The sequence below is a fragment of the Gobio gobio genome (assembly GCF_949357685.1).
Source record: "Gobio gobio genome assembly, chromosome: 12".
Taxonomy (NCBI): domain Eukaryota; kingdom Metazoa; phylum Chordata; class Actinopteri; order Cypriniformes; family Gobionidae; genus Gobio; species Gobio gobio.
In genome coordinates, this window is record NC_137105.1 from 36,570,653 (window position 1) to 36,590,645 (window position 19,993).

The following is a 19,993-nucleotide window of genomic DNA, read 5'->3' on the forward strand; positions in this document are numbered from 1 at the left end:
TGTTTGAGCTCTGGTCTTTTAGTACAGTTTGAGTACGAGTTTGTCACTTGTTTTATTTGAGTTTGTGTGTGTGTGTGTGATCTGCAGAGGTGTTTAAATGAAAGTGTGATTCCTGAATGGCTGGACTTCACCCTCTTAAATGAGGTGTTAAGGAAATGGACAGACGTCTCCTGTTCGGTAGAGATTTTCCCCATTCTGCTTTCCCACAATAATATTTAGCTTGTGCCTGAGCTTTGTCTGACATTCACAAAGCAGTCATCTCTCTTCTTCACTTTATACATTGCATTGATGGTAAAATTACATCAGCTACTGGGTCAGTAAGGTTTTCTTTTTTTTTTTAAAGAAATTACTACTTAAGCTAGGATACATTAAATTGGTAAAAAATGTACTGAAGACATTCACAGCAAACAGAAATATGCGAGTTATTTCAAAAGATTTCTATTTCAAATAAATGTTCTTTTGAAATTTCTATTCATTAAAAAAAATCCTGAAAATAAAGTTATCACTATATTGCCGAAGTTTTGGGACGCCTACCTTTACATGCACATGAACTTTAATGACATCCCATTCTAAATCCGTAGGGTTTAATATGGACTTGACCCACCCTTTGCAGCTATAACAGCTTCAACTCTTCTGGCAAGGCTTTCCATAAGGTTTAGTAGTATGTTTATGAGAATTTTTTACCATTCTTCTAGAAGCGCGTTTGTGAGGTCAGGCACTGATGATGGACGAGAAGGCATGGCTCGCAGTCTCCTCTCTAATTCATCCCAAAGGTGTTCTATCGGGTTGAGGTCAGGGCTCTGTGCAGGCCAGTCAAGTTCCTCCACACCAAACTCGCTCATCCATGTCTCTATGGACCTTGCTTTGTGCACTGGTGCGCAGTCATGTTGGAACAAGAAGGGGCCATCCCCAAACTGTTCACACAAAGTTGGGTGCATGAAATTGTCCAAAATGTCTTGGTATGCTGAAGCATTAAGTGTTCCTTTCACTGGATGCTTTGCATTGCACTTGGTGATGTACGGCTTGGATGTATCTGCTCGGTCATGGAAACCCATTCCATGAAGCTCTCTACGCACTGTTATTGAGCTGACCTGAAGGCCACATGAAGTTTGGAGGTCTGTAGCTATTGACTCTGCAGAAAGTTGGCGAATTCTGTGCACTGTCTCAGCATGCGCTGACCCTGCTCTGTGATTTTATGTGGCCTACCACTTTGTGGCTGAGTTGCTGTTATTCCCAATTGCTTCAACTTTGTTATAATACCACCAACAGTTGACCGTAGAATATTTAGTAGTGAGTACATTTCACAAATTGACTTATTGCACACTCACAGGTGGCAACAATGTTTGTAGAAGCAGTCTGCATGCCTACAGTTGGTGCTTAATTTTATACACCTTTGGCCATGGAAGTGATTGGAACACCTGAATTCAATGATTTGGAGGGATGTCCCAATACTTTTGGCAATATAGTGTATCTGGTTTCCACATATATTAACCAGCAATGGTTTTGATAATAATAAGATAATAATAAGTGTTGCCATGTGAAACTGATGACTGGAGTAATGATGCTGAAAATTCAGCTTTGCATCACAGGAATAAATTAAATGTTAAATTGTCCAGCTATTTTAAATTGTACTATTTCACAGTATTACTGTTTTACTGTATTTTGATCAAATAAATACAATTTTACCCACCTCAAACTGTTGAACGGTAGTGTACTGTGTATATATAGGGGGTATAAAAGTCTAAGCTGCTTATTTATTCAGATTTTTAATCTATGGTTTAACAGTTCCATTAGTAATGCTTATAATCATTATGTCATCGCAAGTTACTGCTTTTCTTTGTCAGTGCGGCTCTACAATATGTTTGCTCTATACCGAGTTTGTGTGCATGTGTTGTCTGACACAGGGCTGTAATATTTATCTTAACCCTGATTTGCTGAGAGATGAACAATAATGACAATGCTTAAAATGTTCTCTTTATTTCTCTGTCTGTTTTGAATCAGTCTGGATTCTGGGATTGATTTGTCTCTCTTGTTATTTTCTCAAGCTTTCATTTGCCATTCCGTCATCCACATTGGTGGCTTGTGTAGTGTTGTTTTTGATGAGCATCGCAGATGTGACGCTCTGATGTAATGTCTGTATCGGACTGGTGCTTGTTTGCTGTCCCAAGCTTATATCCTTAAGAACATGCTTTCACAAACACACTTTAATATCTTCAATATTCACGTTTTCCCAAACAGTGTGGCTGTAGAGATCAGTTATATGCTGCCAAATGTTTCTCCAGAAGCTGCATATCTTTCTTCGTAATGCAGATACTTCCTGCACATAATGTTCCTCACTAATCCAAATATTTACTCAGTATAAAATAAGCACTCTTTACTCTAGACAGGCCAGAGAAAAGCCTGTCTGTGTACCTCCCAACTATAGACAGACAAGAACAAAAAGATTTCTGAGAAGAAAGGAGAAATAAACAAATGAAGAATATGCAGTTACAAAACAAATTAAAGAAAATTGTGTCTTGAATTAAAGGTTAATTTATTTATTTAGTTATTTTTGTTACTCATGCTCTTTTTAAAAATGAAAGACTTCCTTTTGCTATTTTTCTGTAAATGTTGTGTTCGAAAATGAAATTTATTTGTGAATGTGCATTTGCAGGTATATATCTGTCCGATTTGACCTACATCGATTCGGCTTATCCCTCCACTGGCAGCATTCTTGAAAACGAACAGCGTTCCAACCTCATGAACAACATTCTGAGAATCATCTCAGACCTGCAGAGATCCTGTGAATATGGTGCGTATCAGATAAATTTCTGTGTTTGTTTCCTTTGGGGAAATGAACAGAAGTAAAGGCCTGTTCACACCAGGGACCATAACTATAATGATAGAGACAATTCTAAAAATCATCCTTAATATAAAAGAATGGCTAAGTCCACACCACATGATTTTTTCCAGTTGATGAACAATCAAGACATTGACAACAAATCAGAATCCATCCTGCTTTAAAAAGAGCTTGATCATTTAAAGTAGCAGATGACAAAACTGCAGCGTGTGCTTCGAATGAACAGAACGAAAGCTAAAATAGTTATCTTTATAGTGAACATTCTTGGTGTGAACGGGCCTTAACTGTGTGAATACATTTTTCCCGCTTTCTCAGATATCCCAGTATTGCCGCATGTCCAGAAGTATCTCAACAGTGTTCGCTACATTGAGGAGTTACAGAAGTTTGTGGAGGACGACAATTATAAGTGAGCGGGAGCTGTGTTCAGATTTGATTACATTATATGTTATAGTTTTTAAAGTGTTTAGTGATACTCATGTTTTGTGTACGTATCAGGTTGTCCCTAAAGATTGAGCCACCAGCTACCAACACACCTCGCACCACTGCCTCTAGAGAAGACCTCACAGGTGAGAAGCATACATAGTCGCCACACATTGACGCTAAAGGCTCCGATATACTCACAGCAAAGTTATTTTTCGTGCTTCACTTAGGAGTAAAAAGAAGTTTGAAATACATTAGTAGCAATATACTGTTAGCAAACATCCCAAAAACACTTTTAAACACTTTTATTGTCACACGCTGTTGTTAATGATTAGTGTATTTGCTGTTTTTGACACAGGTCCAGACACATCTGCATCACCGCTATGTTGTCGTCGTGGTAATGTAGCTGAGGGTGCCCTGCCTAAAGTCCCGCCAACCCCCCCCTCACCCCGGAACCTCATCACCTACGGACACAGGAAGTGCCACAGCCTCGGCTACAAGTGCGTTTGCTTCAGATTTTATTTGTTAGTCAAAAAGGTCAAGACCTGAATTGGAACAGGCCAAAATCAAATTCATGTGCCATATTATTAATATTAAGTAGCATATATTTTCAGTGTTTCGTCTGACACCTTATCAGCAGTGCAATATGGCATTGAGTAAAATTTACTTGTGTCCCTCACAGCCTCATTTTCATTCAGAACATAACTCTTCAACCTGTATCTCATGTCTTTCACCTCACTGCTTTACTAGCTTTGTTTCTAGCTTGGTACACTTTGTACAAACTGCTCTGTAGCATGAAGCAGAAATTCCTAGAAGTAGGATCTGCCTTATACAGCTGTGCAGTCTATATGTGATATTCTTCTGGTTTCTGTTTCTTAAGAGAACTTGATCTTTAACTCTTTCCTGTGTGTGCTGCAGTTTTATCCACAAAACAAACACGGTGGAGTTTAAAAGTGCAACGTTCCCCAACGCCGGTTCCAGACACCTGCTGGACGACAGCGTGCTGGAAAGTCACACACCCACTCGAGGGCAGGCAGAGAGCTCAACCCTGTCTAGTGGCATTTCACTGGGTATAACACACAAACACACACACAGAAACCTATTGGATCATGGGCGGTGCTTCTTTTTTATCAACATATGTCATGCCTTATCATTTCAGGAAGCAGTGAAGGCTCGGAGCTCAGTGAGGAGATGTCTTGGCCTGCCTTTGAGAGGTGAGTCCTCTAAAACATTCACACTTGCAAAGACAGTTACACGTGCACATACATGACCACATGCGTGGGTACATATGGACACAGCATGTCTTCATGGAACATGCTGACATCTGATGCAACTCTCCCCAGAGGCTCTTCCCAGCGCTTCTGCACAGGGAATGTTTCTTCTTTGTCATCATCATCATCATCATCATCATCATCATCAACTTAACACAATCATTTTTACAGTTGCTGCTTATTGGTTTATTATTTATAATGAATTGTCAATCTCGAGTGTGACATAAACCTGCTTTGAGACGTATAGTTTCCCATAATTGAACAGCATGTGAATATAAAAGACCTTTGCACTAGAAAGTGTGCTTTGTGGCACAAACGAGTGTGTTCTGCATCCCTCAGCTGCCTGTGCTTTCCTTTGACCCCAAATGATCATCATATTCCCTCATTAGTGCTCTACCTCTATTGTAGCTAATGAGATAAACTTCCTGTAACAGGAAAAGAGTATGAGAGAGTCATTTGTGATGGCCGCTGCCTGCCATTCTGCATCAGGTGTACACTGAGAGCCTAGCTGTACACTAAATGCATGTCGAAGTCTCCTTCTATGTACTAAAGAGATCTGGTTTTATATTAACAAATAGGAAGTTCATCAATCGTAAACGGATTTGGCAATTTTTGAGATGATCAACATCAGCCAGTAACCCTGCCTGACTGGCTTTGTGTCAATTCCAAAATCTAATGATAGCCTTGTGGAAGGATATATTAGGGGAGTAGCAGTACACGTATTCGTACCGAACATGTGTATCAAACAGTACGAATGCAGTCTTTAACAGTTAACAGTGGGCTTGTTTTAAGCGTGGAACATACTTAATTCCGAGGTCCCACACGAACATATTAAGTATTTTGTCCATTTTATCACAAAATTCTAATGATAATAAATGCTGTTTTGATGCTCTTTAATTTGACGTGACAGATCACTGTATAACATGAACCAACAGTTGAGCTGACAGTATGTTGAGGATACATTACAGCTTACAGAAACGTATATGTCATATAATCGCAGTGTTTCAATGGTGGAAAGACGTCAATAAAACAGCTTTTAAACAATGTCACGTAGCATTACATTTACCCCCGAAGTCATTCAGTGTCCACAGCTAATTAGTTCGCCAGAGAAATTAACTCTTTTGCTAAATATATGCACTATATTAGCCTATATATTCATTACACTCTACAGAACATTTCTGTATGTTTAAATGAATGTCATGAAACTGTATAATAATTATATTTCAACAACTAATTGGAATAAAAACGTAATTTTATAAATTGATTTAGAAGTTAGGCTAATGCAAAAACTGCCTAATGTAAAGTTTACATGTTTGCATACAATGTTATTTGAGTGTTGATTATTATATCTAAAAATACTGAATTTAGGCTAATTTGGGCTCTGTTATATTGTAGTAGCTAATGTGCAAGTAAGGGCTCCCCATATAGTTTACACTTTACAGCATTAGCAGAAAATTTGTTATAATTGAATTCATTTATGGACAGACAATTTGTTCAGTAAACCACTGTTTAATAATAAAAAAAAAAAAAAAAAAAAAAAAAAAAAAAAAAAAAAAATATATATATATATATATATATATATATATATATATATATATATATATATATATATATATATATATATATATATATTTATATATTTATTATTATTATTATTATTATAAATATTTTGTTTATAAAAAAAATTAACTAAATTAAAAAATTGTAAGTAAATTTAATTTCAGTTATTTTGTGTCATTTACTCAACTTTAATTTGTTCATGAATCTCTAGATTGTGATTCTGATTGGGCAGAATTCTGTGAATATTTATCAAATATTTACAATAATGTTCAAAAACGTTTTTGAAAGAAGTCTCTTATGCTCACCAAATCTGCATTTATTTGATCAAAAGGCAGTAAAAACTGTACTATTGTGAAATATTATTACAATTTAAAATAACTTTTCAATGTTTTATATATATATTAAACATTTAAGTTTTATTCCGGATTCTTTGATGAATAGAAAGTTCAAAAGAACAGTGTTTTTGTAATGTTAATGCTAGTCTTTACTGTCAATTTTGTTTAATTTAATGCATCCTTGCTGAGTAAAAATGTTAATTTCTTAAAATAAAATAAAAATCATAATGACCCTACACTTTTGAATGGTAATATTTAATATAAGCGGAAATGCCCACATGCAACCAATTCCCTACATAGTTGTACTAGTGTCATGATTCATTCTTGCATAATAAAGTCATCTAAATAAAATAATTTAAATATTTTAAAGTTATATTTAAAGTTAGCCATTTGTAACTAGTGAGATATTGTACAGTCTGCTGGTCATTTTCACAGAATAAGTGGTAACACTTTACAAAAATGCTGTATTAGTTAACATTAGTTAATGCATTAGTTAACATGAACTAACCATGAACAACACCTCTGTTCAGCATTAGTTAATCTTTGTTAACGTTAGTTAATAAAAAATACAGCTGTTCATGGTTTGTTCATGTTAGTTCACAGTGAATTAACTAATGTTAACAAGATTTTAATAATGCATTAGTAAATGTTGTAATTAACATTAACAAAGATAAATAAATGCTTTATAAGTGCAATTCATTATTAGTTCATGTTAACTAATATAGTTAACTAATGTTAACTAACAAACCTTATTGTAAAGTGTTACCAAATAAGCATTTAGAGTTCTTATCACTTTTTATTTTGCTATAATAGCAGACTAAATTTACACTATCCCTTAGTTATATCAAATAAATCAACACTATGGGCCAGATTTACTAACAGCTCGCACCAGCACAACCCCTCTTTTGGCGTTAATAAAACTACTGCCAGGATTTACTAAAGACACGCAGTGAAAAATTAGCATGCACAATTTTGGCGGCAGAACTTATTGCATATGCATTTGTTGGAGTTTCCCTTTTAGAAGCAAAGTTTATGGGAGGAGAGTATTTAAATGAATCACGCAAGGTGTATCACTATGTATTTCTATGTATCACATTGGTTATAAAAAAAAAAAAAAACATTTTGGTTGACCACTAATGCAAATCTATCGTATGCTAACTGTTTGTCTAGACATGTTAGCCAGAATCTTTAAAGCATAGAAGGAGACTCAAAAAAGTCCAGGCTTCAGAGCTCTAGCACAGCCTGTACTGTGTGTTATGTGTGAGGGCTGTGACTGACCACTGCCCCGCTATGACTGACACTCTACAGGACTCGATTCTACCACTCTCTGGGCCCAGTCAGCAGAGTGGGCCGCATCTCCTGCAGAGGAGCACTCAGGCCCAGCAGGTAACGCAACAACCCTCTGACCCCCAGGGTCTCTTTCTATCTGACTTACCCTGAACAACTGGGGAACTATCGCTGTCACAGTGTGTAGTGTGTGTTCTTGCTGTGGAATCAGGTGGTGGGCTTTTTCTGAATCACACGCGTGATGTTGACTCTTATGCAGTCGTGGCTTGTTGCTGCTAATCAAAACCTGCAATTGCCACTGAAGCTTCTCTTCTGATTGCTCCTGCTTTCTGTTCTCCACAAGCCGCCTCTCACCTCTGCTTCAATAGCGGCGATTGCTGCAATGTTATTAAGAAGTGCATCATGGGAAAACAACGGTCCTTTGTACATCCTGGTATTAAGATGTGTTTTCAGTGATCCGATCGCAAGTGGTCTGCAAGACGCATTAACATATAAATCCTGGTCTTAACATGCATTTTAAATGCATCTGCTGTGACCACTTGCGTTCTGATTTCGGATTACTCCCTTCTCATTTCCTCACACTACATAATTTTCACCGGAGTGCCAAGGAAAGGAAGCAAATGGAAAGGAAATGAATGGTAACAATTATTTCAATCATTATCTGTGTGTTTTGGCACAACGTAACGAAGTTGGAATCGATTGTTTTGGTGTGCTTTTTCAAAACATTTCCCATAAAGTGTGGCTGTTTCAACGCATTCGACCACGTGAATACATCTAATATTAGATCTTGTTTACACCTGTATTTAATGTCCACTTGTGATCGGACCAACGGAAAAAACATCTTAATACCAGGTGTAAACAGGGCCATGATGTTCCTCTTTTGAATTAAGAAGTCGAATGACTAATGTTGATTTATTCCCAATAATACATTAGGGCTGGAACGACGCATCGACGTAATCGATTAATGCACTGTTTATGTTCATCCCTAATCCCGTGTCATGTTTCACACAAAACAAAACTCTAGACCAGATGCTAATGGCTAGTATGGCAGCGCCGCTTATTAATACTGTTGCGTTCATACAGCGTTTTGATTTTTACAAGCGTGAAAACCCCCATTCTAAATGCCAATTGACACCTGCACATTTTCAGGACTCACGACCGCGATCTCGACAAACCCACGCTAAATGAACAGAACCGCACTGGACAACTAGTTGTGTGAGAGCCACAGTGAACTGAATAGAGGATATGTGTTGACGTCACTTTCCCGCCAGAACACGAACCCCTCAGCCGGACTGAGTGGCAAAGAGCCTGCTGCATGGCTGAATTTAATAGGGGAAATTGGGAAAACGCAAGTAAAACAAACGGTTATCAGTTTAAACTAAAGGCTGGACTCCATATAGTGTTCCTTACAAATTACCAAAGATCTAATGATCCATGGATATTGACAAACAGTGTTTCCTGACATTGATATGTGCCTGATTTCGATGCTGGGGAAATACATAAAGCAAATTTGCCTGTGAATGCTTTATATAAATACAATATAGGTAGGTGTAAATCCGAGTGATCACTTATATCAAAGTTATATATATTGTCCAGTCCTAAAACTTGTATAGTTTTTGTCAGTGTTTATTTAAAAACATCCAATTATGCAGAATATAAGATGTTAAATATTTAATTGATGAGTTGCCAATACATTATATAACAAAACAATATATAGGGTATGATATTACCCCAAAATTCAACATATTGACACAAAATGATTACTGCAAATCCAGGTTTCGCTTGATTTCTTGAATATACCTCAGTTTTCTTGTCAAATCGATTTGTACAGTCAATCTCAAAGCTCTTTCCTATTTTAAATATGTTTAGTGTGTTTCTTGCAGCATTCACACTGAAAACCAATGCTGCCACTCAGTCTTTTTGCCACTCAGTGGGCGTAACTGCAGTCACGCCGGCTGGCGGTGATGTCACGTGCATACCCTCTATAATCATGACGGGTTTAGTTTACTCACGGAAACGGAGAAATGATTTGCGTTCATCCGCAGATACACCAAAGCTGCAGTGGGTGCGAGGCACGCGGCTCAAACATACTCTCTGCACTCAGTTACTAAGCATTTAAAGTCCTTGTTGGTTGTTTAAAATATCTGATGGATGAACTCACGTCTCATTTATTTAATAAGCAAAAAAAAAATATAAGCAAAAGAAATGAGCAAAAAGACTCAAATTTAGGGTGTGACTTTATTTGAATCCATCGGCTGTTGATTTATATTGTGAAAAGTGAGTGTTGCATACTGCAATGGAACAAAAATAAATCCAGCAACACGTATGGTGAAGGGAACTTTTAATGGTTTGGAAAAACCATTGGAATGGAAAAAATACGGATGCGTTTTGGCTTGAGAGACTTCCTCAGGGTATACAACAAACACAATACACAAACATAAAAAAAAATCTCCATATTGTGTTAGCAAACAAAGGAAATTAACTACAGCTGACAAATTCCACTCATAACATACTCCATTTTAGAAAGTAATTAGTTAAAAAGGTTAATTATCAAGGTGATGCATCAATGATCAACCAATCAGAATACATCCTTGTCAAATTGACGTATTTTACATCATGTTGGGACACGCATTCGGTAGGGACACACCAAACCGACACCAAAGAACTAGCGCTGATGAAAGCCAACTGTGTTGTCGCCTGGCTTGGGGCAAAGAAGCTGCACTTGAACACAGAGAGTGAACTACAGCCGACTGTCAACTAGCATGTGCGTTCTGTGTGCGCATGTAAATAACACAACTGTCTATTTCTTCTGATATATTCGTCTATATTCGTCATTCAAAAGGGAAAACCGATGCTACAGATACACAAACCGCAAACAAAGCAGCGCATGCTTGCCGTTTTGAATATCAATCCTACCGATCACTTTCTTTATTCCACTCCGGTCATGTTAAGATTAAAATATTCGCCCAGGAACACTCAGGTAAGATGGTGGAAAATTAGAACAGCCTTCTGTCTGTACCGTTTTGACTTATTTGCTCGTTTTGCTATTATTCTCGTTCACTAAGCTGAACAGCCAATCAGAGTTCTCTCTCTCACCGATGGCCTGACGCCGATTCTACATGCTGAATCGGCCTAAAAAATACCAGCCGCCGTCTGACCAGAGCCAACAGTGCGGAAAACTAAGTCGGCCGACTCTCAAAAACGGCCCGATGTTGCCCGACGGTTTAAGGAATTTAATCAACAAGCATCAAGGCAACAACTTCCATTTAAAAAAACATCAGAGACACGCAATACACTCCAAAATCTTCATTCATACCTTTTGGAAACTGTTCAAATTGAAGAGACAAAAAGCCTCTCTATTTTTCTTTTTATTATCAATGATATCTCCCCTTGTGCTGTTTTATCTCTTCAATACCAAGAAAGACAAGGATGAGGAAGGCTCTAAAGCCGTAACGTGTCTGTATTTTTTCAGAAACCGTCAAACGTTCATCACAAGTGTTGCTGGATTTCTTTTTGTGGACCCACTTTATATTAGGTGGCCTTAACTACTATGTACTAACATTTAAGTTAATCATTTGATACAATGCACTTATTGTATACATACATGTTTTTACATTGTACTTACTGTTTAAAAATGACCTGCATGTAATTACATCTGTAATTAATTTATGTAATTACATGTATAATTACACTGTTGGCACTTCCTTTACACCTAACCCTACCATTCAACTTACCCCAGGGCTCCAGACTAACTTTTTTCACTAGGAGCACAGTGGCCCCCAACTGAAAATTTTAGGGGCACAACCAGAAATTTTAGGGGCGCACACCGTAAATCAACATGCTAACCAAATCTACTAATTTCCACTGTATTACTAATAGGGATCGGTATCGTTAAGGTTTTAATGGTATTACTACTCTTACAATACTGCTTATCGATCCGGTACTTTAACAGAATTCTTACCGGTTCTTTTTATTTTACTTTATTTATTTATTTTTATATTAAAAACAAACATAATTAAGAACATAATTAACATGGCTTTATAATCTGAAAAGTAAAATATCTATAGCAAAAGAAACCGCAAAGTTTGAACAAAAATATAAAACATCTATGTGTAAATGGACCAGAGTGCCGGCATTCGGAAGGTCTGCTAACATTAATATTACAGTAAAGAACAAACCTACAAAGAAATCTAATAAAGTAATGAAATGTAAAATAACACTGCATAGTTTTCACTGTATAAATTGATAGATCAATGCTTATAAAAGCTAAAGTTATTAATTCAAGAGATGTGAATATTTTCTATTTGCCTTTTGTTCGATTCGAATTAATGGCTCAATCGTCAGCAGGTTTATTAGACGCTGCCCCTTTAAGACCGATCGAATGTAGAACTAATAATATCAAATTCTCCTATTTCTACAAACTATTTACGCCCATTTAAGATATAAATTGTTAAAATAACTACTCTCCAATCCGGTCATTTTGACACCGGCTATTTGTTGTTTATTTGATGGTTTAGGCACACGAAGCCTAAAATGCAAGCCGGTCCATTTCGCAGCACACACACATAAGCCGCCTTGAAGTTGGAAACATCGTCTCTTGCGCGGATTATTGTGCATTTAATAGCTCTTTATTATCAAACACATCCCGCAGTTTAGCAACAGTAGAGACTGCAGTTTACAACAATCACTGAATCTGACGTTTAGTTCAGGTTTAAGGAGAAATGTCAGCGCAAGGCTGTGAAGGGAAGGATGAGCCCGACGAACATGGCTATAGGAATAGTTTTACCTCATTCCATCTTTTTATAATTCTTGGAAGCCAAAATCGAAAATAAAATTAGATTAAAATCACAGCACATACCTAAAGTTTAAGCAGACTAAACTTTTGTTTAGTTCTCTTGGCCATCGTCACTCATTAAGTTGACTGACGTGTTGTGTTCGCTGTAGCTCCACGTGAGAGAGCTTGATCGCTTTCTCTCTCTTCTGGATTGCGAATGGCAAAAATGCATCACGGACAAATGGTTTAATATTATCTCATATAGAAACGGCTGGGAAAGATAGAATTTGCCAGATATAACGTCTATCAATTATAATTAGTAAGTGTATTTTCTTACTTTCTCCAGTATGACAGCAGGCAAATTTACTGGTCGCACATGTGCGACTGGATGTAAAATTCAGTCGCACACTCTCAAATTTTAGTCGCAAAATGCGACCATTTAGTTGCACTCTGGAGCCCTGTACCCATACATCACACCTGTCCCTAACTTTACCCGTATCCCAACCCAATATCAGCAAAATTTAACACAATTTTTTTTTTATGCACGTACATGGTAGTTAAGTAGTTAAATTAGCCACTTAATTTAAAGTGGGACCCTTTTTGTTTATACTGTTTGTATCCATGCACCTTGTAAGTGGGTAAAGTTGTGCCAGACCAATTTTTACTCATACCCATACCAGAATGGAGGCAGATATAAACGTGACTAAACTGCAGCGCGGCCTTGCATCAGCAGCAGCAAGAGCCAATTGACATTTTGAATTAAAGGTTGACAAATGGATGATTTGTAGATGAACTGTTTTGACCAGTAACATGCACTTAGAGAGTAAATGGGGGCAAGCACTGAATAATTCGGTTCAATCAAGCGCGAGGGCCATTTGCAGGGATAGCTCCCTCGAAAATGAAAATAAAAGCCTTCTGAAGTGAATCGTTGGGTTTTTGTGAGAAAAATATCCATATTTATATCCATATGCACTTTTTTGGGCTTCAAATTTTGGGCTGCCATTCGCTGCCATTATAATAATGCTTGGATTAGCCAGAATATATTTTAATATAACTTCAGTCGTATTCGTCTGAAAGAAGAATGTCATATACACATGGCTTTAGGGTGCGTAAATTATGGGATAATTAGCATTTTTGGGTGAAATCTACCTTTAAAGGATTAGTTCACTTTTAAATAAACTTTTGCAGATAATTTACTCACCCCCATGTCATCCAAAATGTCCATGTCTTTCTTTCTAAAGTCGAAAAGAAATTAAGGTTTTTGATGAAAACATTCCAGGATTTTTCTCCATATAATGGACTTCATTGGGATACAAACGGTTCAAGGTCCAAATGACAGTTTCAGTACAGCTTCAAAGGGCTTTAAACGATACCAGACGATGAATAAGGGTCTTATCTAGCGAAACGATCAGTTTCTGCGAGAAACCGAGCAGTATTTATGCTATTATTTTACCTCTTATCAGACGAACGTGATCATCTCTGCCATAACTTCCGCTAAGTGAGGTCAGAATATGAGCGTGGTCATAGATATCGATCGTAGATGCCTCATTCTACTGATCCGTGCAAGCGCTAATGAGGCATCTATGTATAAATCTATGACCACTCTCGTGGGCCCTCTGAAGCTGTACTGAAACTGTAATTTGGACCTTGAACTGTTTGGAGCCCATTGAAGTCCTGGAATGTTTTCATCAAAAACCTTAATTTCTTTTTGACTGCAGAAAGAAAGACATGGACATCTTGGATGACATGGGGGTGAGTAAATTATCAGCAAAAGTTTATTTAAAAGTGAACTAATCCTTTAAGACATGTTCTGCACAACAATGAAATGAGTCTGTAGAATTTAAAAATAAAAAAGTTTGTACATAGAACAGTTCAAGTGCAGTAACTGCTAGATATTCAACAAATAAATAGACACCTCAGATGCAGACCTTACAATTATGTAAATAATAATGGGAACTCTGCTCACAGCAGACAATTTGATGTCTGACAGCAATTGTCTTGAAATTGAATGTGGAATGTGGTGAATTTGTTACACAAACAGTGCTTTGCATCCCTTTTAAAACACTGCTGCGAAAAAGCAATAAAAAAAACGTAGATAAGCTACTTCAGTATTGAAGCACATATGTTACTCATGGTTAAGAGATGACCACCGACTTTTGCATATCAGCACTTATTCGGTATTATTAGGGAGTTCACATCTGAAGAGGTTAGGCTATCATAAGAGATGTCATCTACATTAAGAAATCTTAAAGGTACTGTAGTATTAAATTAGAAAATGGTCATAAAAACGTTCACCAAGTGGACAAAAGTGTATTTATGAGCAGTATGCCATTATACAGTAGTGTTAAAGATGCACTATGTAACTTTTCCGTCCACTAGAGATCGCCTGCTCAAAACAAAGGCGTAGCTTGATGACGCCAGGTTTGAGCGCAGAATCTTGGGACATGTGGTCTTCACCTCACAGCCGGTGGAAAAGAATCGGGATAGGACTCGGGCAGAAATCATGTTCATGGATGTGATTATTAACGTTACTGTAGTATGAAGCAGAGTAGGACAGAGTGTTGTGGAGCTGAGCAAGGCAGCTGGAGCGATTGTTAATAAGATGAAGGCAACACACACCTCGCAAGCAGTGGGACTTTTATTATGATACAGTCGCCGGCGCCACTTCTGCTTTTCCGGTCATGCGTGTGAGGTAACGCAGCTCTGTTTATCATATTAGATACATCTGAGTGTGTTGAAAATGAAGTTATGACGTTACTCTGTGCGTTCACTCGGCGGCTGCTATGACACTTGTTGCACACTGCAGTGAGAGTAAAGCATTTCTGCAAAATAAAACCGGACCCGAGGGTAACGCAGATATGACGCAATCGACAGGCGACTCCCTCACACGTCCCGGTTCCTTGGTTAAAATAGCAATTTCTCATGATTTACAAATAGTTGGAAACATTTGGGATATTGTAAGTACTCAACTGAACAAAATCACTGACCTAGTGGTTTTTGGGTATTTTATTGAAAATGTTTTACTTTCTGTACTGCTGCCTACGTCTGTCTGTCATATTAAATAAAACTAAACCAAAGCCGACTTTGAGACCAGAGGCTGTTTTTAATGTTTAGATTTAGAAATGAATAATAAAGGAACGTTTTATGTCTCTTTAAATGTCTGTAGACACAACATTTGTAGGCGGTATAGTTGCTTTGTTTCTGTACTTGTGAAAAGAGATTGCTTTTGGCAGAATGTAGTAGCAGAGAAAAAAATAAGAAAAGAGAAAAAAAAATATATATATATAACAGAAGTTCACCTAAAAAATGAAAAGTCATAATTGACTCACCCTCATTCCAAACCCATCAATGTCCTTAGTTGCAAAAAAAGAGAAAAGATTGACTGTGCTGGTTCTTATTTCATGCAATTACATTGAATGAAGACTGAATGGAGAATGGAGATTAAAGCTTTTCAGAAAGCACATACACACACAAAAAAACGTATTCTAGCTCTGAAGTCACACAATAGCATTCAATGAGATTCTTGACTTCTGTGCTAGTTCTACTTGGCAGGTTCATGAGAGTTCATGAATGAATCACCCTTTTGAGTCTTAGTTCTCAAAAGTTCTCGAATTGAAATCATTGACTTAATACATGTTTTAAACTACATGAGGTTGAATAAACGATGACAGAATTTGTTTTTGGGTGAACTATCCCTTTAAGAAAGAAAACAGTCAATAATATAACCCTTTCAGTTTTTTACAGTTCACTCGTTTTCTTTCTCTTTCCCTCGGAACACTCTCACTTTCTTCACACATCATGACTTTCACATCGTGGCTTTTGATATATATATATCGCTTGTTTGATATAAAAATTTTACGTGTGAATTTTAAAAAAGTTACGTTAAATGTCCCTGTGTGTCAATTAAACGTGTGTGTGTGTGTGTGTGTGTGTGTGTGTGTGTGTGTGTGTGTGTGTGTGTGTGTGTGTGTGTGTGTGTGTGTGTGTCTGTAGCTCTGCTGAGTCAGAGGAGCTGGCGGTACATCTTTACCCAGGAGCCGTCACAGTTCAGGGGGTCTTACGCAGGAAAACAGTCCTCAAGGAGGGCAAGAAACCCACGGTGAGAGCAAATTACCACTTCAATGCTTCATCAGAAAGTCCATTTCATCTCTCCCTGTGATCTCATTCACCGCCTCTTCCTTTCTTTTCCAAAATGGGGCTAAATGCAAGCAATAACAATGCAACTAAAAAGGACGATTTTTTTAGCAAACCAAATAAATTGTATCATTCACTTTAAAAAAGGAGAAATTGCTTACAATATCGTTTTACTGTTAACAAATAAGGCTGTGTTCTCTTACGAGAGGTTATCTCGTATTGCGTAAGTTTCCTTACGCATCGGGAAAGTATTCTTTCTTCGAGATTTCTGAAAAACCCAAAATTATCCTTAATTTTGTAACATTGTCATCGCAGTGCGGCAGCCTGGCAGACCATAGCAGGCTATTCCAGCGTGCTATTGGCTGCTCTGCTGGCAACTGCAGCAGCCTATCGGTGAGCCCGCGTGACGTGGCGACCAATGAGGGCGCTTCGCGCCCACCTGGCTTCATTTGCCTACAGGTGGGGCGTGGCCACGTGTATATAAGCGGGGCTCACGGGCTGCGTATTCGATTTTCTTTTCTTCAGCGAAGCCCTTCGCATCGCTGGATCTGGAACCCGCCGCCGTGATCGTGCAGACGAGCAAGCAGAGGACAGCGCCTGAAGAAGCCGGCAGCATCGCGCCACCTTCAGCCATCCGTGCCTGCTCTGCTATCCGGCAGCCCATATCCTTTTTCTCGCTCAGTGTTGTCGCCGCTGCGTCACACTTTCTCAAAAAGAGCCGAGCGTTTGATACAAAATGTCTCGTTCCACCTGCGGCTCGTGTCACGCGCAGCTCAGTTCCGGGGACCGCCATGTGATCTGCGCTCTCTGCCTGGGCCGTGATCATGCCGCCGCCGCACTACTCGCCGGCGGATGCCCGGAGTGCGAGGAACTGACGATGTCGACCCTGCGGGCTCGACTCAATCAGTTCGATGACGACATCCCTCCAGTCCCTGCTAAGCCGCGCAGAAAGAAGCGCCGCTCGCAGCGGACTCCGGAGTTCGCAGAGAGAAGCTCGCCGGAACCCTTCCCGCCGGCTTCACTCTCGCCTTCCCCGCCCCCACCCCAGGCCGCCAGTTCTGTTGCCGCCTCCGGGGATGAGGCGGATGCGGCCGCGGAACGCGCCGACAACTGCTCCATCATGGCTTCCGACAGCGAGGACTGGTCTTCCGCGACCTCTTCAGTCCGGGCCTCCGGACGCTCTCGAGCGGGTGAGGACGCTGTTGCGCCTTCTCACCCGGGCTGTCGAGCAGCTAGGCCTCGAATGGGCCCCGCCCAAGGTGGCAGCGCCGAATCGACTTGACGGATGCTTCCTAAACAGTCGCGGCCGTGCGCCCACCTCCAGGACTGCACCTTTTCTGCCAGAGCTTCACGAGGAGCTCGCGAAGTCCTGGAACGCGCCATTCTCCGCGAGGGTCTCGTCTCAGGCTTCTTCGGCGCTCTCACAAGTTGACGGCGCGGCTGAGAAAGGCTACAATGCTATCCCTCCGGTGGAAGAGGCGGTCGCAGCGCACCTTTGCCCGCCTTCTGGTTGGCGCTCAAAGGCTGCCCTCCCGTCTAAGGCCTGCAGAGTGACGTCATCGCTGATCGGCCGCGCTTTCGCTGCCTCCGGTCAAGCGGCATCTGCTCTGCACTCTATGGCCGTGCTGCAAATCCTCCAAGCTAATCTCCTCCACGACTTGGACGAGAAAAGCTATGACACTGAGTTGGTCACGGATTTGTGAAGCGCGACGGATCTCGCCCTTCGCGCTACCAAGACCGCAGCACAGGCCCTCGGACGCTCTATGGCCTCCCTCACGGTAGCTGAGCGCCACCTCTGGCTCACGCTCGCGGATATGCGAGAAACATAGCGCGCTGCCTTTCTAAACGCCCCGCTCTCCCCGTCTGGGCTCTTCGGACCAGCGGTCAAGGGGATCGTCGATCGTTTCTCTGAAGTGCAGAAGACGACTCAGGCCATGAACCTCTTCCTGCCTCGACGCCCCGGCGCTAGCAATAGCTCCGTTGCTCGCCGTCCTCGTGACCAGCCAGCACCGAGCTCCGCGCAGCGCCCAGCGCGGCCCCCTTCGTCTCAGCGAAGACCGAGCGGCCGCCCCAGATCGCGCTCTTCCAGCCATGGTAAGCCGCCTCCCCCTCGGGGCCCCCGGCCTAGGATCGCGCTGAAGTCCGAGCCTCCAAAGTCCTCCTAGCCAGAGGCGAGAATCGACGGTTAAGTCCCGCCGCGGCCGGACCACCGTCAAAACTCTCTTTCCTGTCAGCCCCCACCACTGTGGCTGCTGCCGATGGATTTCACACAGCCAACGAGCCGGCAAAACTGCCCTCTCGCCTGTCAATAACCGCCGTTTTTACGGCGAACCAGAGAAATCACAAAAGTTGCATTATTTCTGGTTGCACGGCTCACGGCGTAGGTGTTTCAAATGCAGTAAATGTGCCCACTTTTCTGTGTTCACCCCTGCACACAAGCACTATAAACTCACTCACATAACTCACGTGGCTCTCACTCACATAAAGCGGCCACCGGCCGCTCGAGTGCTAGAGTTAGGTCACGTGTCCGCTTGTTTGCGTCCACGCCTAACCACCACACGCGCTGTCACACAGCCACTATTAACCGGTCATGTTCCACGCGTAAGAGTTGTGCCCGCTCAAACGCGCTCACACATTTTCGCGAACATTATGCCTCAGGCGCTACGCGCCACGCCACACACCATTTGTTCCCCGCCCAGGGTAGCCGGAGCGATGAGTGTAGGGCCACACACAAGCCACTCCCCGCTCGAAGCGGCAGAGATACAGTGTGTAGGGCGGCACAGAGAGCGCGCGCACTGCGCCCGCCCCTCCTATACAGGCCGTCAAACCCGCGAAGCGTGGCGTTTCGAGCCCGGAGGCCGTTCTATCCCGTGTGGCACACGCGAGAGCGTGGGAAGCCATTCCAGGTGTATCAGAATGGGTGCTGAAAACAGTGAAGCACGGCTACACTCTGCAGTTCGCTCGCCGCCCTCCGCGCTTCTGTGCGCGTACGGAGACGAGAGTGAGCGAGGAAGTAGCACATCTACTTCGAGCAGAGATAGCCATGCTGCTGTGCAAAGGGGCTATAGAACCGGTTCCCCATTCTATGATCGAGTCAGGCTTTTACAGCCGGTATTTTCTCGTGCCAAAAAGGGATGGGTCGCTCAGACCGATTCTGGATCTGAGGCGTCTGAACAAAGCTCTTATGAGAAGATCGTTCAAGATGCTCACGACCAAGCAGATCCGCGCGCACATTCGCCCGAGAGACTGGCTAATCTCCCTAGATTTGAAAGATGCATATTTTCAAATCAAGATAACGCCGCGTCACAGGCCATTCTTACGATTCGCCTTCGACGGCCAGGCTTATCAATACACCGTCCTTCCGTTCGGCCTG

General features: G+C 40.9%; 1 protein-coding gene and 1 long non-coding RNA gene across 3 annotated transcripts in view; one reads left to right on the plus strand and one right to left on the minus strand.

The window, feature by feature from the left end:
• The window catches only part of ralgps2 (Ral GEF with PH domain and SH3 binding motif 2), a 160,034-nt gene that overhangs the window by 124,289 nt on the left and 15,752 nt on the right, over positions 1 to 19,993 (plus strand). Inside the window, exons 10-17 of one of the 2 annotated variants that reach the window (XM_079831193.1) lie at positions 2,654 to 2,791; positions 3,155 to 3,245; positions 3,335 to 3,405; positions 3,618 to 3,759; positions 4,178 to 4,329; positions 4,419 to 4,473; positions 7,734 to 7,811; positions 16,480 to 16,585. In XM_079831193.1, the coding sequence (XP_079687319.1) occupies positions 2,654 to 2,791; positions 3,155 to 3,245; positions 3,335 to 3,405; positions 3,618 to 3,759; positions 4,178 to 4,329; positions 4,419 to 4,473; positions 7,734 to 7,811; positions 16,480 to 16,585 (833 nt within the window). The remainder of the gene's footprint in view (positions 1 to 2,653; positions 2,792 to 3,154; positions 3,246 to 3,334; positions 3,406 to 3,617; positions 3,760 to 4,177; positions 4,330 to 4,418; positions 4,474 to 7,733; positions 7,812 to 16,479; positions 16,586 to 19,993) is intronic. The other variant, XM_079831194.1, reaches the window with a different exon arrangement.
• LOC307135048 overlaps positions 6,764 to 19,993 on the minus strand; it is a 910,342-nt gene continuing 897,112 nt past the window's right edge. Inside the window, exon 3 of the long non-coding RNA XR_013817627.1 lies at positions 6,764 to 9,235. This is a non-coding gene — a long non-coding RNA (uncharacterized lncRNA). The remainder of the gene's footprint in view (positions 9,236 to 19,993) is intronic.